The sequence below is a fragment of the Streptopelia decaocto genome (assembly GCF_964273445.1).
Source record: "Streptopelia decaocto genome assembly, contig: HAP1_SCAFFOLD_263, whole genome shotgun sequence".
Taxonomy (NCBI): Eukaryota; Metazoa; Chordata; class Aves; order Columbiformes; family Columbidae; genus Streptopelia; species Streptopelia decaocto.
This window is the reverse complement of record NW_028116903.1, coordinates 38121-62715: the sequence shown is the minus strand read 5'-3', so window position 1 is coordinate 62715 and position 24595 is coordinate 38121. Positions and strand designations below refer to the sequence as shown.

Sequence of the window (24595 nt, the reverse complement as noted above, 5' to 3'; positions counted from 1 at the left end):
TTCAAAAGCCAAATCCGGTCTGCTATAGCGAATGATCACAAAACAGCGCAGCAGCGCTCCGACTGCAATTCTGCAAGTGCTTTGTGTGAAGGAGTATTTTCCTTTCCATTGATGGGACACGGCAAGCATGGCTGCAGACACAGAAACCTCACACGTGTCATTCAGCAAAAGGAAAAAAAAAGAAAAAAGAAAATCGAGCTAGTTCTCATCAAATTGTTCTGGTTTAGCTTGCAAGGAAACAAACAAATGTTGTTTGGTTGTCATCTGCATTTGTAGTATAGTTCCAAATACTTTTTTTCCTTAAATGTTGTCCAGCATTAAATCATTTCCAAACCCACACAATCTACTGGCCCACCTATGTTTCTCAAATCCTCTGCTTAATTCTTTGAGTTTGAGTCCTCGCATGAAATGAGTCTGTGAAGTGTTACTAAGAACGGCTCCACAGCAAAACTTTTGGATCAAAAAAAAAAAAAATAAAAATTAAAAGCAAACAGTATTTCATTTCACTTCACTTGGTGGTCTAGCACTATGGAAAACCTTAGAAAGATCACCATAATGACCTTTCACCCCCTTCCCACAGGGATTTGAAATTTGCCTTAGTGGAATCACACAAAGCAGACTTCCATGACAACTACTCAACAAGTCCATTTAGAAGCTCCCAGGAGCTTGTCAAGTTTTGCTTCTAGCTTACTAAACTCAAACTGGATTAGCTTCTTCAGTTGTCCTATTGTACCTATCCTAGAAGCAGGATCGACAAACCACCTGGTAAAGGAGAAGTTCTTCTGGAAAGAGTTCTACCCCAAGAGCAAAACTTCCCTGCCATCCTATGCTCAAGATGCTAGGGAGACAGTATCACAAAACACAGGCAGAAACCCTTAGCAACAAAACCTGAACTTTCGGTCCCATTTTAGCTCCTAGGCAAAGCGAAACAGAAAGCTATCAAAAATTAAGCTGGGGGTAAAAATGTTTAGCCAGATCACAGCTTTCTTCTGATGCGTTAGCATCCAGTAACGTTTAAGTGTTCAGGCAGGTCAGTCCTAAAACACATACACTTTCATCATCATGCAACAAGAACCTGAATCCAAAAAATTACAAACACGTCCAAAGAACACACAGAATGCAAACAAGACAACTTCCTTTACAAAGGGGCCAGCAAGCGCTATGATTACTGGTGTTAATTCAAAAAGTAAGCACTTCGTTGCTATAGCATGCACCCACATCGGAACAGCATTGCTAAGACAGACACTCATAAAAGTTCACTTTAGTCTATAAATGCCTACAGACAAACATCTAGTCCCCCAGGAAGTTACCGTTGTTGCATGCCTCGGAGACAATCTTGGAGTATATTCCTTGTCTGTCTGCAGCTGGGAGAAACACACCGGACGATACTTCCCTCAGACCTTCACAATTCGACTCTATAATCTAAAACATATGCATGACAATTGGTACAAATGCATTTTCAACTCATTTCTACGCAAAAAGCCAACTTGCACAGCATGGTATCAAGTATATAAGAGGTACAAAAACCTTTTATAAGACCCCAGGAAAGGACACACCAAGATGTACTATACTGGAAAATCACAACAGTTGTGTGTGTTTTCAGGTCTTAGGCAAAAACCTTACAACTCATCTAAACTGTTCTGTCACACTGAGAAACTGGACAGCCAGAAAGGAAAACTAACATGGCAACTCAAGATGTGGGTTGCGAACCAATAGCTGCAGGTCTGTGGTGATCCAACTTCTGTACTGAACTAGTACCTGACATTCAAGTTTGTGCTTATGTTTCTTAGGCACGTATCCTGCATGGTGAGGGAATATATCGATACTCCCAGTCACAAGGCCAATTTGGATTGAATGAAGACTAGCAAGGCAGAGCTTACAAAAAGGGCTGGAGCACACCTACAAAAGCTAGAGGGGATCCAATCAGAAGCAGCTAACCATCTAGGTTATACCCTAAGGAAAATCGCTGACCAGGTCAGCAGAACAGGGCTGCATGGGGAAAAAGCAACAATCCTGCCAGGCCCTGGTTACAAACATGGAGTAGAAGCAGTAGAAGAAACGAGCCTTATCAGCGTTAGGGCTCAAGGCAACAGCAAGCTCTCAAGTGCTTCTGGATCTTACCCCTCCCCTCCAGGCACCCCTTCTGTGGGGACCCCTGAGTCTTCCACAGACAGTACCTCGGAATCCCAGGGAGAATCATTATCTTCCTCTGCTCCCTCGGCTGGCAGGGCACCTATAAATGAGGTAACAAGTGAGACACTGAGTGGTTTTAGTTCACTCTGCTTTTCCCCGTCGGTCAAGCCCTGCATCCAAAAGATGCGCAGTGCTTCTCTTGCTAAGGACAACCTAAGAAGTGAGTGTTTCTTCACGCCTGGTCACATCATGGTATTTCCTTTTCACTGCCACCTCCTCTTGCCTCCTTTCCAGCAGAAGATGGATATGCACAACAGCTGACACAGCTACAAGCAACACCCAGCCCAATTCAGGAAGACACTCCTGCATGCTGCAGTCCGGTGAGATACAGAGTTTAGGTCACCTGCTCTCCAGCCTACAGCTCCAGAATTTGGCACTTACTACTACTTTCCGCTGCACAGCAGCTAATGTAGAAACACTGTCCAAAACATCCTCACACTAAAATCATGAAGCAACAACGCGCGTTTTGTAGCGCCACCAAGAAAGCTCTTCCTGGACAGAGGGGTGTTACCCTGCACCTTCCCAGACGCTCAACACCTCAGCATTGCCACTGAAACACAGAGTATGGGCTCACAGCTCCAACACACGCCAAACACACAAAAGTTGTTTCTATCTTAGGGGATTAACATCCAAATCTCTTCTCTACCAGACAAACAAAAGGTTCAGTCTCAGTGGGTTCCTGGCCAGATGCGACTATCTTCATTTGGCTCTTTTAAGCTACTCCATTAGGTAAAACTGACTCAGGATTCACTCATGTGACTTCTAGTGCTCTCTCCAAGTAGCCTTTACCACTCCTCTCTCCTCTGAGATTTCCCTCCTCATCAATTGTCTTCCATAGTGATTTTGTGCAGATTACAGTGCAAAGCAGCTACTCTTCTATACAGAAAAGATAGGAACAACACTACCGATCCAAGCTGACTCAACACTATTGACCCAAAAATACATTTCAATAAGTTCTGATGAGTAGTAACAAAGTAAATAGATCGGGAAATCTAATCTCTCATTGAACACTCAGTTGTGCAAGATACTGCACCTTTTTTCCAGATTTATGAAATAAACTTGTGAAGGATGGCATTCAGGCCTTTTAGAGTCATACAGATTTGTGCCGCAGGAACTGTGATGCTTTGCTGAAGCAATCTAAATTGCTTAAACCAAAAGCCAACCATAAAAGTTGGAAGGAAATTGTCACATGTACTTCTTAACACTTGATCTTCACGATAACACCTGGGGAAACACTAACATGGCACAAATGAATAAAGACACACCAGAAAAGTAGCTGACACCAAAGGAGCTACGAAAAGGTGGTTGTTCTGTGTTTGTAATATTATACAAACGTATATATAACGTAATGATCCGCTATGGGGCTACATCTCACATTATTGTGTAATACAGACAAAACCAGCACTCATGCTTGAACAACTTTTAAGAAGCCTCTATGCATCTTATAAAAACGCTATCACCACAAAATAAAGGGCACAAGAGGACCTGCTCTTGCTTACCCACTGCAAAGACATGAGAGAGACGAGAAGAGCGAGAGGAAGAGGTGGTGGAGAGGAGGACTGGAAGAGCAAGAGGAGAGAGAGAGATTTTTCCTAGGGAGAAGTTTAATCTCTATTATTGCCAAAAGAAACACGGTACTTTTTTTATCCCCCTAAAGCGAGGATGCCAAGGTGCTTGGAACCATTTGTATTCTATACTTCAAAGTTACAAGTTCAAGTACTTGCTGACAGATCTGTTCACCTCTCTCTCATTTCTATTTTCAATAGCTGAATGTAGCAACTCTTAAAAACTCATCTCAATAGTAGATATGGAAATCAAACGTTAAAACAAGGAAACTAAAAAACCACTGAAGTCATATATCCTCCCTCCAATTTATAGTGGACCAACTAGCTGTGTCACTTTTATCCTTGTTTCCAAAGACAGAGAATTCCTGGCCACACGCTGACACTGTCATTTCCTCCCACCTTGTCTCTCTTCCCCGCTTCCTTCCCCTGCCTCTGAACCTGCTGGGCAGTTTCCAGCCTCAAAGGAATGTATTTGCTACACGTTCCAAAGCAACTGCCAGACAGGTAGAGAAAAGCCAGGGAAGCAATCATTCCTGCTACGTACAGCTACAGGATGAGCCCAAGAACGATCCTTTCTGTCTCACCTGCAGCACCTGGACAGCTTAAATTGCAGATCCCTAGCCCGGAATCAGCTACGGCACATGCTCGGGGAACCGCAAATATCAGGAAGGGTTTTTTTGAGAAACTGGAAGGAAAGCAAACTTCAGGACTCCCCTGCAAAGGGGAGATGACAGCAGGTATAGAGGAGGAAGCCCACATCATGGAAGGGTATTTGCAGTGTTGAATGGCAGACCAGAGGAGGAGCACACACATGCATAGAGGCGTATTTCAGTAGACCTTCTTTTCCCAGAACACCTTGCTAGAACCATTAATTTAGTATTAGGAAAAAAACATGCCAGTACAATGTGTCTGGCCATAAAAAAACCCAAAACACTACAGAGACTGCTATGAATACCTTCAATATCATCTGCATCTCCTAAACCTAATTCCTCCAACAGATCTGCAAAACAAATACATCAGATGCTTTATTAAATACTCCTCTCCAGAAAGATTATGAAGCTAAACCCAGAACCACATGAACTAAACGTTACCTGATTCCTGCTGCCTTTTTTTAGGAGAGGTTTCCTTCATTTCCAAAGCTGATTCTGGAGTCTTCAGCTAGAAAAGACACAATCCAATGACAATAGGCCAATTTCAAAGTAACCACATACTATTCAATGAGGACAACAAGTAGCCCATCTGACATGAACAAATACTTACCTGGGAATTGCTGGGTTTCTCTGAAAAGCCTGGAGGTTAAAAAAAAAAAGGTTTTGAAAAAAAGTGATTTTATTTAATTGAAGGTCTCTTTTCCTCCATTCAACATCACCAGGTTTACAGCTAAGTATTAGTTGAAAGCATTCTTTCATCAAGAGTATGATACCTAACATTCAGTTTGCCTCATCGTATAGCATTTGGATGACTATACCAGAAATGGACACCACACACTTCCCATCACGCACCTTGGATTTAAAAAACAATAATCACAAAACTAGGACAATTCATGTGAAGCAATAAGGTCGGGCTTGTTGAACGAACAAAATCAAAATACTTAGTCCTTTTGAGGAGCTGAATCCTGTTTTCTAAAAGGATTCTTTCAAAAGCCAAATCCGGTCTGCTATAGCGAATGATCACAAAACAGCGCAGCAGCGCTCCGACTGCAATTCTGCAAGTGCTTTGTGTGAAGGAGTATTTTCCTTTCCATTGATGGGACACGGCAAGCATGGCTGCAGACACAGAAACCTCACACGTGTCATTCAGCAAAAGGAAAAAAAAAGAAAAAAGAAAATCGAGCTAGTTCTCATCAAATTGTTCTGGTTTAGCTTGCAAGGAAACAAACAAATGTTGTTTGGTTGTCATCTGCATTTGTAGTATAGTTCCAAATACTTTTTTTCCTTAAATGTTGTCCAGCATTAAATCATTTCCAAACCCACACAATCTACTGGCCCACCTATGTTTCTCAAATCCTCTGCTTAATTCTTTGAGTTTGAGTCCTCGCATGAAATGAGTCTGTGAAGTGTTACTAAGAACGGCTCCACAGCAAAACTTTTGGATCAAAAAAAAAAAAAAAAAAAAATTAAAAGCAAACAGTATTTCATTTCACTTCACTTGGTGGTCTAGCACTATGGAAAACCTTAGAAAGATCACCATAATGACCTTTCACCCCCTTCCCACAGGGATTTGAAATTTCCCTTAGTGGAATCACACAAAGCAGACTTCCATGACAACTACTCAACAAGTCCATTTAGAAGCTCCCAGGAGCTTGTCAAGTTTTGCTTCTAGCTTACTAAACTCAAACTGGATTAGCTTCTTCAGTTGTCCTATTGTACCTATCCTAGAAGCAGGATCGACAAACCACCTGGTAAAGGAGAAGTTCTTCTGGAAAGAGTTCTACCCCAAGAGCAAAACTTCCCTGCCATCCTATGCTCAAGATGCTAGGGAGACAGTATCACAAAACACAGGCAGAAACCCTTAGCAACAAAACCTGAACTTTCGGTCCCATTTTAGCTCCTAGGCAAAGCGAAACAGAAAGCTATCAAAAATTAAGCTGGGGGTAAAAATGTTTAGCCAGATCACAGCTTTCTTCTGATGCGTTAGCATCCAGTAACGTTTAAGTGTTCAGGCAGGTCAGTCCTAAAACACATACACTTTCATCATCATGCAACAAGAACCTGAATCCAAAAAATTACAAACACGTCCAAAGAACACACAGAATGCAAACAAGACAACTTCCTTTACAAAGGGGCCAGCAAGCGCTATGATTACTGGTGTTAATTCAAAAAGTAAGCACTTCATTGCTATAGCATGCACCCACATCGGAACAGCATTGCTAAGACAGACACTCATAAAAGTTCACTTTAGTCTATAAATGCCTACAGACAAACATCTAGTCCCCCAGGAAGTTACCGTTGTTGCATGCCTCGGAGACAATCTTGGAGTATATTCCTTGTCTGTCTGCAGCTGGGAGAAACACACCGGACGATACTTCCCTCAGACCTTCACAATTCGACTCTATAATCTAAAACATATGCATGACAATTGGTACAAATGCATTTTCAACTCATTTCTACGCAAAAAGCCAACTTGCACAGCATGGTATCAAGTATATAAGAGGTACAAAAACCTTTTATAAGACCCCAGGAAAGGACACACCAAGATGTACTATACTGGAAAATCACAACAGTTGTGTGTGTTTTCAGGTCTTAGGCAAAAACCTTACAACTCATCTAAACTGTTCTGTCACACTGAGAAACTGGACAGCCAGAAAGGAAAACTAACATGGCAACTCAAGATGTGGGTTGCGAACCAATAGCTGCAGGTCTGTGGTGATCCAACTTCTGTACTGAACTAGTACCTGACATTCAAGTTTGTGCTTATGTTTCTTAGGCACGTATCCTGCATGGTGAGGGAATACATCGATACTCCCAGTCACAAGGCCAATTTGGATTGAATGAAGACTAGCAAGGCAGAGCTTACAAAAAGGGCTGGAGCACACCTACAAAAGCTAGAGGGGATCCAATCAGAAGCAGCTAACCATCTAGGTTATACCCTAAGGAAAATCGCTGACCAGGTCAGCAGAACAGGGCTGCATGGTGAAAAAGCAACAATCCTGCCAGGCCCTGGTTACAAACATGGAGTAGAAGCAGTAGAAGAAACGAGCCTTATCAGCGTTAGGGCTCAAGGCAACAGCAAGCTCTCAAGTGCTTCTGGATCTTACCCCTCCCCTCCAGGCACCCCTTCTGTGGGGACCCCTGAGTCTTCCACAGACAGTACCTCGGAATCCCAGGGAGAATCATTATCTTCCTCTGCTCCCTCGGCTGGCAGGGCACCTATAAATGAGGTAACAAGTGAGACACTGAGTGGTTTTAGTTCACTCTGCTTTTCCCCGTCGGTCAAGCCCTGCATCCAAAAGATGCCTTCTGCTCCTACTCTGAGACCTGAGGTAAGGACCAAAGTGCTCAACTCTGAAGAAGCTGGTAATGCTTTCAAGCACACACAGCTGTGGCACTGGAGAGACCCTCTACATTTTAAAACTGTAGAAGATTAGGCACTAGAACAAACAGCTCTCAGCTTAACTCAAATCTCTCCTAGCCTTCAGCTAAGAACAATCTCAGCTTTTCAATCCAACAATATGGGCCAGTAAGGGGAATACTACTGTCACACCCAAGACACTCTTAGTCCTCCATTTTTTTATCACGTGTGTGTTGTGTTCAGATTACTTCAGGGACAACAGAGCAATGCAAGCAAGAATGCTACTTGCTTCGTATAGCATTACTGGGAATCCAAAATCATAATTGCAGTTCTTCAAGAATTAATGAAAAGGAACAAAAGCTGCTTTCCTTCTCTGCCAATGCCCACTAGCATTCACAGGCAAGGGAAACATTTGCTGTCTTAGAGGTCAATCACCATTTTCTTTCATTTAGTGTGCATTAACATTTAGAGAGGAATAACTGGGACTAGTATTTACTAATTCATTTCTCTCACCAGCATTTTCTTTTGAAGCATTGTGGACTTGATGGTTATCATTACAAATAGAATTCTTCACTCCCTCAAGAATTGCAGTTTGTAGCTTTTCACCTGTGTCTTCTTTTTCCTGCTCCTCCTCCTTTTCTTCCCATTCAGGTGATTCTCCCTAAAAGAAATGGATCAAAGCAGCTGGAAAGAGCCGAAACAAGCACCTTTTTTGCCATCCATCGACAACTTGAAAAATACTTTTCTTGTGTAAGACAACAGGGAAACTTTGTTGAGCTTTGTTTTACAAGACTTTCAGTTTTTCCATGGGAATCTACATGAGTAGAAAGCAATGCCTAATGTTCTAAGTCTCACCTCCAGTTCTGCAAAGCCCCTGAGAAAAATTCAATTGATTCCAGAAACAGTCTACCGCCTATTCTTTTTACTGCAAAACCACTGCAACCAATATAAAAAAATATGGAAAATGTTGCCTGATATTATTCTTATACCTAAGAAACTGATTTGGCTAGCAGTGAGACATTTTCTAATACCAAAAAGGATGATCGAAAGATGGATATACGTGAAGAATAAGTATTAAGAGAAATCCAGTTTACTATTTGTTTCTTACCTGTATCACCCTTAGAAAATAATGTTGTCATTGGATCATCCCTATATGCTTACTTTGGTGCTTGAGTGAAATGCTGCTCTTAAATTTTCTTGACTGCTATTTAAGCACAAGTTTTCCCTTTCTTGCTTCAGGGCTTCCTCAGTATCTTCATCATCCACACATTCAAGAACAACAGAGTTTGGTCTTTGGCTTTCAAGCTTTGGGCTTTTTGCTGCATTTCTGTGAAACTTCTCCTGAATCATGCTTTTCCTATTCTGGCTTTCTTGTGTATCTTGCAAATTATTTAGATTTTGAAAGACAGCTTGTTTTGGCACTGACTTGCAAGATACTTCATTATTCATTATCTTTGGAGACATAGAAGTTACATTTTCTCGCACCTTTTCATAACACCCAGCTATAAAAACACAGGAGTATCAACAGATTCCTCCACCTTTTCATCAAGTTCTTTACTTATTTTATGATCATCATCACAGACATCTCCAGTTCCACACCAAGCTTCCCCTTCATACTTAGCATTACTAAAATACTTCAATTTCTGATTAATTTCCCCTTTAGGTTTTGTTTTCTTTCCCTGCTTCTCCACCTGTATGTCTTTAGACTGAGTTTCTTCATCTTCCTGATCTTCCTCCTCCTGTTCTTCTTTGAGGTTTTTCTTTGGTGACTTAGGACTTTCAATTCTAGAATCATCACCATCGTCTTAAAGCATAAGAAAAGGAAAAATGCATGTGAACAAAAGGAGTTATGTAAACAGAAAAAAAGAAAAAAAAAAAAACAAAAACCACCCACAAAAACCAAAACCCTACTTATCAAGTCTACTTTTATATATCAGGATATCATACAATCTTTTCCAAATAGCTTACTCTTTTTCCTGAACTTCTGGGAAGCTTTCATTAACAGTGTCAAGTTTGGCTTCTGCGGCTTCTGTAAATAAAGATTTATTTAAGCAAACCAATTTTTTTAAAACGGTAACAAAAACAAATCCTTTGTTCACATCAAATCTTGAACAATAAATACAATCGGCTTGTCCTTTTGATAGTGCTCAGGTGCTTGCTCCATCCTATAGTTCTAACTATGCAAACACTTCTCACATATGCAATTCAGTAAGTATTTCACCCCAAAACACCGCACAGACATCTTTTGCAAATTGTTTCCGAAACTATGTTGAGATGCATAAGAGTTCTAAACGTCTGGTTTTAATATTTGTAAAAGTCAGCTGTATTTACGATTGCAGTTTCAGGATGCTTGCTTGCAAATACACATAACACAAGTAACTGTTAAGATCCCTAGACTGAATGCATAAATTAGTACCTGCAAGTACACTTACTAAAATATCCCTAAATTTAAAAATCATGCCAGAAAAATGCATCATTTCTATTTAAATCAGTGCAAGAAAATTAAACCATATTTCAAACTAAACATGCTTGTATCTCTACCATCACAGAGAGGGTTCAACTAGTACACTCAGGTTCCTCACCACTGCAGAGTCCCAGTGCAACAGATTAGATGCTCCGGACATCACTGCAGAAGTTGAAAACCATTCAGAACTTCAGTAAAAACAGCTATGAGAGCTTGTAGCTGACAGAAAGAATACTACCGAAGCATTCAAAAGAGAGGGAAAACATGCAGTGTGAGATTACATGCAAGCATGGAATGCCATCTCATAGCAGAAAAAAGATGACCCATTTGAATAACTCATCTATTGAGTGCTCTTGAGGAACCTGACGAGGAGGAAAGGAGAACTAGGTGATGAAGGATTTCAGTAGATCTTGGTAAATAAATGCCCTTTTTCTGAGCAGTTAGGATTCTGTCAGCAAATTTACAGGAAATAATAACAATGTTTGGAGAAGAACAGAATAGGTTAGCATAGTAACTTATCAACTTGCAGGGTCTGCAAATCTGACTCAAATGAACAAGAGTAAATAAAACCATGTGGTTGTTTATCCCGTCACCTATTGCTCTTTTGCCCCAAACCACAAATCTACTGCATGCTTGGCCACAGTTACAGGTCTTTTAGGGAAAAACTCACAGCAGAAGAGAGACTGGCAGGCCAGAGGCTGCTTCTAAGGAGAAAAGAATATTGGCTGGAACTGCAGCTTCTGTCAATCCCAGAGAAAACTTGCCTTCAAATCACTTATTTTTGCAGAACATTTTTCCTGTAAAGGCACCGTACCTTGGGGGTAAAATCGAGTTCTTCTTCCTCAGAGGTATGCCAACTGTCATCACCCTCCTCTTTCTCAGAGCTTCTTAAAAAGCAAAGCAAAATGAGTGCTGTGTCTCTCAAATGATTCCTCAGGTACGTGCTAGGTATTTTCAAAGTCTCACCTTATTGAGTCTCCTTGGGAAGAGTCATCTATTGCTGTGTAAAAATTCATTGACATGTTGAAATTAGATTTGGCATGCAAAAAATTAACCAATACATATAAATATCTCACATGGACAACTCTAAAGGTCATAAGAGAATGAAACTTTGGGCAGTCAATTCAACACAAGACAACATGAATGAATCTATTTCCAAAGCGACTTATTTTTCAAACCATACTGAATTAAAAAAGACAACAAAAATACCAGAGTTCTCTCTCCTTTGGATTCTTATGTCCTACAAGTTTAAGAAACACCTCTAAACTAAAAAAAATAAGCATAGTAGGAATACGCTATGTTAGTTAACAGTTAACATAATGCTGGTGGTTTAGCAAAATACTAAGTACATGAACCTCTGAAGTACTCATATTACACATGAGAACACATCACATGCAGAGATTTTACTACTCTATGTAACATGTATAACATTATGCTACATGCTACACTACCTAATGCTCTACCCAGTTACAGATTAATCTGAAAATGTAAAGAAAAAAACCACAAAGTACAGTTAAGATCTCAAGCTTATCCTCAGGTAGAAGAATCACCAGCAGTTCTCTATGCTGCACAGAAAAGGGCATTCAACAGACAAAAGGGGCATAATAACCAGGGCATTCTATGCTACACACCAAGCTTTTGTCAGCGGTATGAAGGCAACTTGGATATAGGATCATAGGACAAATCAGGTCAGAAGGGACTTCAGGAAGTCTCTTAGCCAACACCTCTTCAAGACAGGCTTAGTGAAGAGGTCAGATAAGGTTGTTTAAGGCTTTATCCAGACCAATCTTGAACACCTCCAAGGAAGGAGACTGTACAGCCTCGCTGTTTGACTGTGCTTATCACAGTGCAGCTTCTCACATTCAGTTAGACACTCTCTTGTTTGCGTTTATGCCTCTGGTGTCTCCACCTCCTGTCATGCACCACTGGGAAGAACGCGGCTTTGTCTTCGCCTCATATGTACTGGAAGCTGCAGCTAGGTCCCCTTCAAAGTCAGTTCTTCTCTAGGCTGAACAAGCCCAGTTTCCTCAGCCTCTGCTCACAGGGCATGTACTCCGGCCCTAGACAAACTGGATGGCCCTCCACTGAATTTGCTCACTGTTGAAAGACCAGTCCCTCTTGCACTGGGGGCTCAAAATTGTACCCAGGGAGCTGGACACACTCCAGTGAGTTGCCAAAGAGGATGGACAATCACTTTTCTCAGTTTCTTGGCTATGCTGCTCTTAATACAGCCCGGGACACTGTCGAGCTTCTCAGTCGCCAGGGCACTCTGCTGGCTCACGCTCAGCTCACTCCCTGCCAAGACCCTCTGGTCCTTCTCAGCAAAGCAGCTCTCCAGCCAGGCAGTCCCAACATGTTTTGTAGCAAGAGGTTGTTCCTCTCTGTGTGCAGGACTTGGCATTTGTCTTTGCTGAATTTTGTAAGACATGCCTGACAGTCCTTCTCTCCAGCTCGCCAAGGTCCCTCTGAATGGCAGCGCTGCCCTGGAGCGTATAGAATGATCCCCCCAGTTTGGGGCCATCTGCAAACTCAATGAGAGTGCCCTCTAGCACATCGCTGATGTCCTAATGAAATCTGCACTCAAGGAATCCAGCCTGAAGAGTGCTAACATCTCAACTATCAACAACTAAGATGAAACAAAAGGGCTCTTCAAGTCCCAAGACGGAAGGGAAAACCAAACAAATATAACCTCCACAGAGCAGCTATTTCAGCACTCCTCAAGTTCTCAATAACTAATTCTTGTTAACTATCATAACAAAATGAAGTTGTTTATAAACAGGAGATGGAGACAGGTGACCTCCCATGAAGTCACATGCTGACAACCAAACTGAGGTGTTGGGCAAAGCCATTGAAGGCAAAAGAAAACAAAGGCATACCATGCTGGAAGACATCTCTTCTACTACCAGTAAACCACAAACGAGCATGCAAATTGCGTCTGTCCGAAAGACAGGGTTTATGTGGGAACTTTGATGAGTACATCTCCTGACCTGAACAAGGCTTTCAGACCATGAAATACAGTAGACATGTTCAGTGTAGACGCGTCACACAGACAAAACCTAGAGGCTGAAACTTCCAGTGCAAGCTGAACTAGCTAAAATACTAACATAGTCTCCGATTTTTAATGTTTCCTACTACAAACACATAATATTTTAAAAGAGTAATTATTTTTACATTCTGCAGCTTCCTGTAAACCCAGTGCTCACAGTCTAATCTACCTGCTAACGTCCCAAGCTGAATGAAAACATGCCTCTTAGAACTGGGGGGATAGGGAGGAACAGCCAGTTACAAACTCTTGACACAATACTTCAGATATATTTTTGATTAGTACAGTTATAATTAATCAAATCAGCTAAGGAAGTTATCTGAACTTCGGCTTTCAACGTACAGTAACTTTAAGCAATGATCGAAACCAGGTCACATTGCCTGTTAGAAGGCAACAGAGGAAGTTCATGAGCATGCTTTCAGACAGACCTTGATGCCCTACCACAGAAACAGGATCTAGAAAAGCTGTCTCTGGGGATTACTTGTTTCCCCTTTAACTGAAGTCTATTTCCATTTTGGAGCAATCAAAGAACATATTTAAAAAAAAATACTGTCACTGATGACACAAAGCAAACGATTCAATAACAAATGACTCATGCAAAACATGCAAACAAACAAAAAGTGCCCAAAGACTGCTCGCAAATCTGATTTATAAAAGCAAACCCATCAAAATAGGGTCCTCCAGGATAGAAAACATCATAGATGTATTTGTACATAATACAACGTGTTTCATATTTGAAATGCTACTGTACAGAATACCTTTCCTTGATTTTCCTGTTCTTGATGTGTAGTTAGGAGATTGTTGCATTGTTATATCCATTTAGGAAAAGGCATGAAAAGGACAGACGAAACAGTGACATCAGAATAAAGTTCAGTTCCCAGAAATTTGGAAAACATAAGCAGCACATCAACAAAGCTACAGCAATGGGAGAATGTACTGCAACTACAAGCCTACTCTACAGTTTTAGGTGCTAGAAATGAAAACAATCACAAACGGCAGAACTCTACTCTCAAGGGACAGTGTCAAACAGTGTAACTTAATTTACTAGCTCCATGTAAAATACCTACATTCCAACATTTTGAAATACTGCAACAGATTACCAGAAATGTACTGCTAACTTGACTAGTTCTCATCTAGCATAGACTGCAAACGCAATTCCTTCATATTTGTAGAGTGCTTTATACATACAGCACACTCAAACCCACTCCCTCTAAGCATCCCAAAATCCCTAAGTGCCAACAACTAAACTTTGGACATACGCTATCCAGACATTTTGAAGGAAATCTTGGCTCCACCACTACACAACTTCCAGCCATTATGTTATCTACAATCATTCAAGTTACAGTTTTAGCATGCTTGTTATCCCTCACTCAAAAAGCAGCCCAGAAACATGTTGCCTTAAACCAGCTCACCTTAAAAGCTGTGTCAGTTGGTGCCTGATACATAGGCCCCTCCTACATCAGTGTGAAGACAAGAGAGTCCTGCTTACATTGATGTGACCATGCTAAACTGCTGACATGCAGCAGCCTACGCCACCAACCAGAATGCAGACATGACAAGCAGTCTGAATGAATGCCCTGTTCCCTCAGCACTGTAGGACAGGCCACAAGGGGACCAAAACAGGTGCGTTGACTGTTGTGAGTGTCACGCATGCGTGTTTCTGTGCCTGTGCATGTCTGTGTATTGTGCGGCAGAAGTTTTAGAATATAAATCACCAACCACCTGCTCCGCCCATCCTATTTAGTAAAATTTTTTATTTTAATAGTGAGGTTCTGTTATTGCAGCTACCTGACACCAAATTTCTCTGTGGTAAGGAAACATTTGTCTCAGAGCAGAAGGGAGTCCTGCTGATATTGATTTTACTCTAAATACATGTAACGGATGTGGCAAAAGGATTCCTACCAAAAAACATACACTTGAAGACCTCAAGATGGTTTCTCATCCCATCTCCATTTCTTGGTTTTCTTCAAAAGTGATACAGGACAACTTTTCCTGACCTCAGGAGATGTAAATCACACTGAAGCACTCACTTATTTTCCAAGAGCTCTACGATTAAAAACCAACAGTGTCTGAAGGGACTCAGGGAAACACTGGAGGAACAATATGCTAATAGGCAGTGCAGCAGCTAAAACAAGCTGCCACTGCAGACACACAGGAAATCTGAATCCTTGCCTTTAGAAAAGTTGCAGAATTGTTATTTTTGCCAAAGAAATTCCAACTTCAAATCCAAAAGGTCTGTCATTCAATATGCTAGGGCTGGAAGCCATTCATTTGGAGGTTTTTGCAAACTCGCCTGTGATTAATAGAAAGGTTCATGTTCTGACAAGAAGTAAACAATCAAATAAGCTTGTGCCAACTTCTTAAATATGCTGACTTGCTCATTAGAGGAGAATATTTTGAAGAATGTTTGACAAGTACAAAACCAGCAAAAGGGATAAGGACAACACTGAAGATGCCAGGAAAACAATAGAGAAGAGCAAAATAAAGTAATTCTGAAGTGGGTGTTTCTCTGGTCGGTCAAGATCATCCCAGCTTCTCCACTAACACAGGCTTCAAAGCCTGTTATGCAGCTTATCAAAGGGACTATCATGATGCAGGACATGTGCTTTGCAGGTGCAAGCCAGACACTGCAGAATTAACGCCAATGAGTGTCCTCTATATGCTACTCATGTCTCTCAACACGCTGAGGTCATCTTCCAAGAGACTGAGCACAAGGTCAAAAGGATCCATGCTACTCAGAAGAAAACCAAGCCTTACTAGAAGCAGACTGAGAACAGCACACACTTTCTCCTTCCAGGTCCTTAACTTGCATAACATTCTCTTCGCATTTATTATGCCTCTTCAAATGAACATAAGAAGTAAAGACTTCCCATAATATTGGGGACTTGTATTAGTAGTATGATCATTTTCAAGGAATGGGGCAAATTATTTTCACTGAGGGTATGTCAGTTTCAGAATCACCCAATAGTATTCTTCAAGTCATATTTTAAAATAATAACTCAGGCCTATCAGCCACTACAATGTGGTATCACAGCAATTATCTACATTCACAGGAAGCAGTAACAGAGAGTGCTGTTTGGCTGAAAGCAATATTTTGCTGATTAAACTACCTGTACCAAGCTCTTAAAACAACACCAACACCACCACCACCCACAAAAAAAGCACCGCACAATGAAAATCTTCCTTCAGTCTATGAAGAAACTTCACAAATCTCCAACTAGATCAAAGCAACTGCTCTAAATTAAATTCCCATATTCTCATATCTTGGAAAAGTCAATGAGGAAAAATATCCCCATTTGCCACATAGTTCTGATATAACACCCTTAAAAAAACAGAAAGAATAAAACCTCCCACTGTAGGGCCTGAGTTATAAAGTTCAAGACAAACAATTTTGTTTACATGAAAATATTAATTTTCTAAGATTCCTCTACAGTTATGCTCATAAGCATAGACTGGATTTTAAAAACTCACTGAAAGAGTTAATTATTTTTTATCACAGGTCAATTTAGCTGATTTTTTTCTGGATCATGAGGTAATACAGATTTTTTTAAGTTTATTTCATAAAATTACTGCAAGTGAAAGAAACCCATTATTTTCATTGTAAATCAAACGATGTCCAAGAAGATACAGTATACACAGTGCATTGTTGTTGTTAACAAAGTCAACACAAAGACACACAAACTCCGTGGAAATCAACAGGCCATATCTTCCTGTTAACTCATCTGTTACTTCCTAACTACAGAAAGATGAAGAACTACTCAGGATGAACCTACTGCTTTTACGATTGGATTTTCACAATCTGAATGGCCATCTACAGGTAAAAGTACACATCTGAAAAACAAAACCACTCCCGCCTAGTTTCTTCCCTGTCCCACTTCTCTCTTTCTCTAGAAAAACAATCTAGAGATGGGCAATCTGACAGGCGGAAGGGAACAAGCTGTAAGTGAACACGTAACACAAAAATCCCATTCACAGTCTGACGAGAAGCATCTCCAACTAGCAACAAGTAAGTGCATTCACAAAACTTCTTGTCCTACTCTCTCTGACACCTCCACTGAAGTCAATGGTGAACACAACAAGTGTTAACATACAAAACACCTAAAGAAAAGGCCATAGTGATTTTCCTCCTGAGCTCCTCCATGATTAAGGATCCTACCTCTGTCCACAGCAGGTGCACCCAACATAGTGCCAGCAGTTCCTGCCCAGGGAGGAATGCTAAGTACTGGGAGGCCTGGTGCAGCACCTGCAGAAGCTTCTGCTGTGTTTTCTGAGTCTGCGTGTTGTGCCAGTAGTTCACTAAGACTGTAGAGAGAAAGAAAGGAAATATATTGGCAAAAATAACCATATACTTGCTTATACCATCTAACAGAATAGTTAGCAGCCATTTATTATCCATCCTGTGCACATTCATAGCCATATGAATTAATATACTTGTATGTATTTGCTCAGGGTAATACACACAGAACTTATGGCATGACTATTACATACTTCAATATTTCTTACAGTCATATTAATTCTAGAGACGGATATTCATCCCAACAAAGTTATTAACTCCTGCTTGGTACATTTTTTCAGCCTGGTTTTTGAGCACACATAACCACCTTAGAGAAGGAACACCCACATGAACAAAGCTATGCAGACAGGATTAAAACTGCTTAACATTTTAACAAAAGGGCTATCAGTTAGACCTCCTCTAAAATAAAAGGCTGGTAGTTCGTGGGCATTGTAATGGAAGTGGTCTGGAGAGTAGTGCTGGTCTGGAGAGAGGGTTTACATGCATTTCAGTTTGCCAAGTTCCACCACTGGATAACAGTAAGATACAGACACTTTTTAGAGCTTTTATTGGTCAAATGGGAGCTTTGCAACAAAACTTGAAATCTAAGAGAGAATTCTGGGCGGAAATTTTCCTCAACTTCCAAATTAACACTAGACACAGGAACGATACGTATTGGAAGATGCCACTGAGCACAGCATCTAGACGGGTCTCAACACACCATTAAACCTTTGAGCTGTTACCAAAGATGTTCCAAAGCCACGCTGATAACTGACAACTTTATCATTAGAAAAAGTTAAAAAATTACCTAGAATATCCATGAATAACAGCATAATCTTCAGCTGTCCATTCATGAGGGTCTGTATGGGAAACATCAGCACCATACCGAAGAAGCACCTTGACCAAATTAAGCTCCCCATCAGAAGCAGCAATCATAAGTGGTGTTCTGAAACATCCAAAATATGATAAAAAAACAGATCCTTTCACACAGACACTGTAATTATTTTTATTCCTATTTGCTCTCAAAAAACAGTATTGTCCAATTACTTCAAAATGAACAAAAGAAAAAGTGTTTTTCATTAAGTATTAAAAACAACAGCAAAACGGGAGAGGAAGTCAAAACAGAAGTTCAATCTTCACACAGAGCTTCCACATAGACAACACTGTGCTGCTGCACATGAGATGTTTTTTTCAAACTGAGGCAACACTGCTGAGCTAATGGCATGTTTCCTGCCAGAAGGGCCATCACAGCCAATGCCTTCTTGCAAACTCAATGCAGAAAGCATCCACTGAGGTATGACAGCAGTCAAGTGCAGACCTGCTTCCAAAAGTCACACAGAAATAGCTCTTTCCGTGTGGGTCCCCGATTTTTTTCTTTAAGAGCTCATTCTCATGCCTCTCATCAATCCAGCTTAGAGAGTACTAGGGAGACTCATGTAGTGTTCTGACTAACCCCTCACCTTTCACGCTGATCTCGAGCATGCACGTTAGCTCCGTGCCCAAGGAGAAATTCTACTATCTCTTCCTGGTGTTCAGAGATAGCAAGAGCAAGTGGAGTAAATCCCTCCTGAAAGGACAGATAAATAAATAAAGTTCAAAATAAAAAAAAAAAAAAAAACCACACAACCTTGAAGAGAAATATTAATGTTAATGCAATTTCTTGAAAGAATTTCCTTAACAAATACAAAAATTTACCTTATTCCGGGCCTCAATATCGGCATCATAATCAAGTAGCAGCTCTGCCACAGTTGTATTAGGAGAGATGACAGACAGATGCAGGGCAGTGTTGCCATCAGCATCTGGCAGGTTTGGTTCAGCACCATGTTCTAGTAGAATAGCCACACATTTTTCTTGCTGGCACTGTACTGCCTGGGAACAACACACAAAGGAAAAACTTCCAGAATTTACATTTCACTCTGTTACCATTCCCCCAGCTTGCCAACGCTGGAAAATAAGAGCACCTTCTAAGATTAGCTCATGCAGCCTATTCCCTAACAGTAACATATGCCTATTCCATGCCAATCCACCACAATATGCATGTTTCTACATAGGGCTGTGTAAAGAGTCCTGCCAGATACATCATTTAGTGCATAATCAATAAGCCCCACTTACAAGCACATAACATATTCCACATACCTTCATCAGGGCTGATCTGTTATCACTGTCAAGAAGATTTAGCTTACACTTGCTTTCTACCAAATGTGTAACAACATCCACATGGCCATTTGCGCAGGCGAGATGCAGAGGTGTCCTAAAAATTAAATATATTAAATTAGCACAGGCAGACAACTAAAGAAATATTTCAGGCTGGGATAAATTGATATGACCACGAGCTTCACTTTGTAAAAAGTAAGCTTAAGAAAAGATTTTGTAACAGCTAAAGATTACAAGTAGCAGCCGCTGCACACCATATGCCTGAGGTGGCTAGCAAAAACCTTCCAGAGAGTCCACTTTGTAAGGTGACATTTCCTTCACTGTAAAACTGACCCTGCACAAACAGATGCCTGGGCCCAGGCGTTGGTCGCTGCATCCAGCAGGACAACACACAAGGCACAACAACAGAGACCAAAGCCTGAGCATCTGAGGGCTATAGCAAGTAAAACTCTTAAGTTCTTCCGTGATTATTCACATCCTGGAAGCGTATCAGAAATGTAGAAGGTGGGTTTTACAGCAAGAATATTAGTATTTCCCTGCGCTTTGAGAATTTATGCTGCTTTCTTTTTTTTTTCCTAGCATGTTTACTACTGCACCAAACACAAGGATGCACATGCACCTAAGTGCCTCTGATAACATGTAGCAAACCAGAGAGCAAGACTCTGTAATCCTGACTACAGGAAAGTAATATTTGACCATCCCGACATGTTAAACTATCATAGTCATAAAAAGCCTACTACAGAGGAAGTCCTCTTCAAGGAAGGAATATTGTATTTCAACAGTACATGACCAGCATAAGAAAATGAAACTTTTTTCTTCAAGTTAAAGTCTTGTCAGAAAGAAAAGAGCTCCTTCAAGCCACAGAACATTTTAGGTCTGATGTCAATTAATCAGCCTAGTTGTACCCAAAGACACAATCACCCAGAAGGTCCTTGCATGTGTTTCCCTCTAAATCACAGGCAGAAAGCAGCACAAGCTTCACTCAGTGCAGAAGGTAAAGCTCCTGCTGCTCTGCAGGACACCTGTCCCAACAGAGAAGGAGACCACCTCTGAAAAACTGCCCACTCCTAACTGATACTGTTCCAGGTGCAGTTTTGGGGAGGTCCTGTGGGCTACAGCACCTTCTTTATGCAAGGAGCCTGTAGGTCTGATACTTGCCATGTCCCTGGTACAAGATTTTGTTTTTGGAAATCCTGAGGAGCTGAACAGAGATACTCATATGAACAATGCACACCTTAGCCATTACTAGTCACGTTTCTTGTTCTTTACATCACTTTCCAACTATGTCAACTCTACCGGTCCCTGGAGGACACAGTGAAGCTCTGAAACACAACTGCATGTGATGGTCACTCACAACACATATCACAGCCACAAGCACTTAAGAGGGCACAGCTGGGCCTGCAACCCTCATGGCTGGTATAGTGTACAGGGGTTGCAGCAACCAGGCAGACTGTCCACTGAATTCCTCTCAGGTGAGCTTTTCAGCACTGGGCACTGTCATGCCAAAGTCATCACAGTGCTCTATGTATGTACACTACTTTCTCTTGTGTTTGTTTGGGTTTTTTTTCTTTTTACAGTGTGTTACTTTATTTGCTTAGTTATAACACTGATAGTACTATGACACACAGAAGGAAACCTTTCCAGAGGAAACAAAGCTTTCTAGACAAGATGAACTTAAAATCTAAAACCGGCCAAATTTCCTAACAGGGTCTGCTAAGACCTGATGACTGACTGAATCAGCCACAGTCAAAGAGAAGGGGTAGTAAGAAAAAAAGATAAACATTCAGCAGCTATTTCCACAAATGTCATTGGGCACCTTGACTCAGGAAGCTGGAGTGTGCACAAAAAGCACTCAGACCACCTTAAACTGCATCCCTCATCGCCAACTGCATAAACAAATCCTAACTGGCAACACAAAGGCACACACCACACATTACTGAAGTGTATGCTTACCATGCTCTTTCTTGCTTCTCCTACAAATATAGGTGTATTTAATCACAGAATCACAGAATCGACTGGGTTGGAAAAGACCTCACAGATCATCAAGTCCAACCCTTGGTCCAACTTCAGTCCATTTACTAGATCATGGCACTAAGTGCCATGTCCAATCTCAGTTTAAAAACCTCCAGGGATGGCGAGTCCACCACCTCCCTGGGCAGGCCATTCCAAGGCCTGACCACTCTCTCCCTAAAGAATTTCTTTCTAATCTCCAGCCTCAATTTCCCCTGGCAGAGTTGAAGCCCATGTCCCCTTGTCCTATTGCTGATGCCTGGGAGAAGAGCCCAATCCCCACCTGGCTAGAACTGCCCTTCAGGTAGTTCTAGAGAGTGCTGAGCTCAGCTCTGAGCCTCCTCTTGCCCAGACTAAACAAGCCCAGCTCCCTCAGCCTCTCCCCATAGGTCTTATGCTCAAGTCCCTTCACCAGTCTTGTTGCTCTTCTCTGGACCCGCTCCAGCACTTCAATGTCTTTCCTGAAGTGAGGGGCCCAGAGCTGAACACAATACTCCAGGTGTGGCCTCACCAATGCAGAGTACAGGGGAAGGATCACTGCCCTTGTCCTGCTGACCACGCTATTTTTGATACAGGACAGGATACCATTGGCCTTCTTGGCCACCTGGGCACACTGTTGGCTCATGTTGAGCTTCCTGTCAATTAGTCCCCCCAGGTCCCTTTCTGCCTGGCTGCTCTCCAGCCACTCTGTGCCCAGCAGTCACTCTCTAGCACTGCAGGGGGTTGTTGTGGCCAAAGCGCAGGACCTGGCATTTGACCTTGTTGAACTCATCCCATTTAAGGGCTTTCAGGGCAGTATGCTAGCTGGCTGGCAAAAGTCCAGTCTTTGCGATAGATGCTGAGCTACTCTGATAAAATCAGCATGTTTTCAGAATGTCATAAAGGTTTTGACTCCAAGACTTTTCAAAAAAAAGGCATTAGAGTATTGACACATACATGACCCAAAACTTCAGCTGATTCCCTTATGCTTATGATGGATCACTAAGAGCTATGCTGCAGCCCAGGGCTTCTCCTTAAAATATAATTGCAAGCACTTGCTATGCTTGACTCAAAAACCCACAGAGTAACACCCGCCAGAAAAAGCAGTTTCTCCTGCAAGTTGCTGCCCAGATCTTCCAAGCCAAGGCACCAATTAGCTGTGCGAAAGCCTCAGAACAAACAACTAAGTACCTGCCACCCAAAATCAGACTATTGCTTTGGCTGACACATCACAGTCATAAAAGACGTATCAGGCAACTGCGCATGGAGAACCAAGATAAAACACAGTCATTTTGCACTAGAACTCTTTCCTAACTGCAGCGCCTACCTCTCCACAAGTTACTCCCTGGTAAGAGAATGGCAGCTTTTTTGGCTCAACTGCTAAACTTGCACGCCGAGCCCTTAGAGATACACGGAGATGCATGCCATTGCAGTTTGACTTTTGAGTGTGGCTGGAGAACGGCTGTGATGTCCCTTGTGCACCCCGTCTTCCTGCTGCCAGCTCCCCTCCACCCCTGCGCAGGGAAATACGACTCCGGGAAACGAGACCGGGACAAAAGGCGACAGTGGGATGCTAGGTCGAATAGAAGTGTTTCTGGCAGCACAAGGGCCGAGCTCGGTGACAGAACCAGCCCTCCCGCCCCTCGCAGCGACGCGGCCGTTTGTCCCCAGCGCCGCGTCGCTGCCGGGGGCTGCGGCTGCACCTCGAGGCTCCCGCCGCTGCCGCCCCCGCCCTGCGGCGCTGCTCCCCCCTTACCTCGCCTCCTCGTCCCGCCCGTCGATGCTGAATTTCTTCAGCCGCCGCCGCAGCTTGGCCAGGTCTCCGCTGGCAGCCGCGCGGTGCAGCTTGCTCAACTCCTTGTACTGGATGTCGTAGGCACCGGCGGGGCAGGGCAGGGAGGCGCCGCCGGACGGCGGCTGCCCCTTCTTCCTCCACGCGAAGCCAAAGATCCTCTTCATCGCGCAGCGGGGGCGCGGGCACGGTCCCGCCTCAGGCGAGCAACGGCGGCAGGCAATCGGCCGGCAGAGTCGGGGACTGGGACAGGGGAGAGTGGAGCTCCCGCAAGCGGCCTCCGCCCGCTACTACTGCTGCGCGGCGAACTGCGAGGGGCGGGTGTCCAGAGAACAGCGTCTCGCTGCCCCGGTAACGGCAACAGCGCTAACGGCCACCGCCCCCCACGCGACGGCGCAGGCGCGGTTGGGCGGTGGCGGGAGGAACGGCTGGCTCTGCCCGCCGCGCGGCCGGCTCCCCGCGTGCGCCGCCTCGAGAGCGTGGTGGCCGTTAGCGGCGCCGTTAAGTAGCCGAGGGGCGGCCGCCATAGTTATGTGTGAGGCTGTTTATGGACAAAATCTCCAATGCAATTCATGTCCTGGTTTATTTATCAGTCCTACTTGTACGTATCTCAGTAGAACTGCTCCTTGTTTTCTGGAGTTGGGACTTTGCCAGCATCTGATTGGTAATGGTGTCTTCAGCTGTGAAAATAGGGAAAAGCAGTTGACTTCTTCTACAGTAATACCTTCTACAAATGAAAGGAGCTCTGAAACACAGCTGCTTTAGCAAGGAACCTGAGGAATGAGTGGAGAAGCAGGGATTAAGGGAGTGGAGCATCTCCCTTATGAGGAAAGGCTGAGGGAGCTGGGTCTCTTTAGCTTGGAGGAGACTGAGGGGTGACCTCATTCATTTTATAAATATGTAAAGGGTGAGTGTCACGAGGATGGAGCCAGGCTCTTCTCAGTGACAACCAATGATAAGACAAGGGGCAATAGATATAAACTGGAACACAGGAAGTTCCATTTAAATTTGAGAAGAAACTTCTTCACATTGAGGGTGACAGAACACTGGAACAGGCTGCCCAGGGAGGTTGTGGGGTCTCCTTCTCTGGAGACATTCAAAACCTGTCTGG

General features: G+C 42.7%; 1 protein-coding gene across 1 annotated transcript in view; it reads right to left on the bottom strand.

Moving 5' to 3' along the window:
* LOC309452022 (uncharacterized protein) overlaps positions 1-23743 on the bottom strand; it is a 44174-nt gene extending 20431 nt beyond the window's left edge. Inside the window, 18 exon segments of the mRNA XM_082076702.1 lie at positions 1311-1422; positions 2178-2233; positions 4850-4916; positions 5019-5047; positions 6705-6816; positions 7572-7627; positions 8283-8430; positions 8931-9271; positions 9738-9798; positions 11048-11120; positions 11200-11233; positions 14035-14088; positions 17433-17578; positions 18358-18495; positions 19010-19116; positions 19245-19418; positions 19686-19800; positions 23449-23743. Coding sequence (XP_081932828.1) covers positions 1311-1422; positions 2178-2233; positions 4850-4916; positions 5019-5047; positions 6705-6816; positions 7572-7627; positions 8283-8430; positions 8931-9271; positions 9738-9798; positions 11048-11120; positions 11200-11233; positions 14035-14088; positions 17433-17578; positions 18358-18495; positions 19010-19116; positions 19245-19418; positions 19686-19800; positions 23449-23651 — 2026 coding nt within the window. The 5' untranslated portion in view covers positions 23652-23743.
* Positions 23744-24595: the final 852 nt, after the last annotated feature.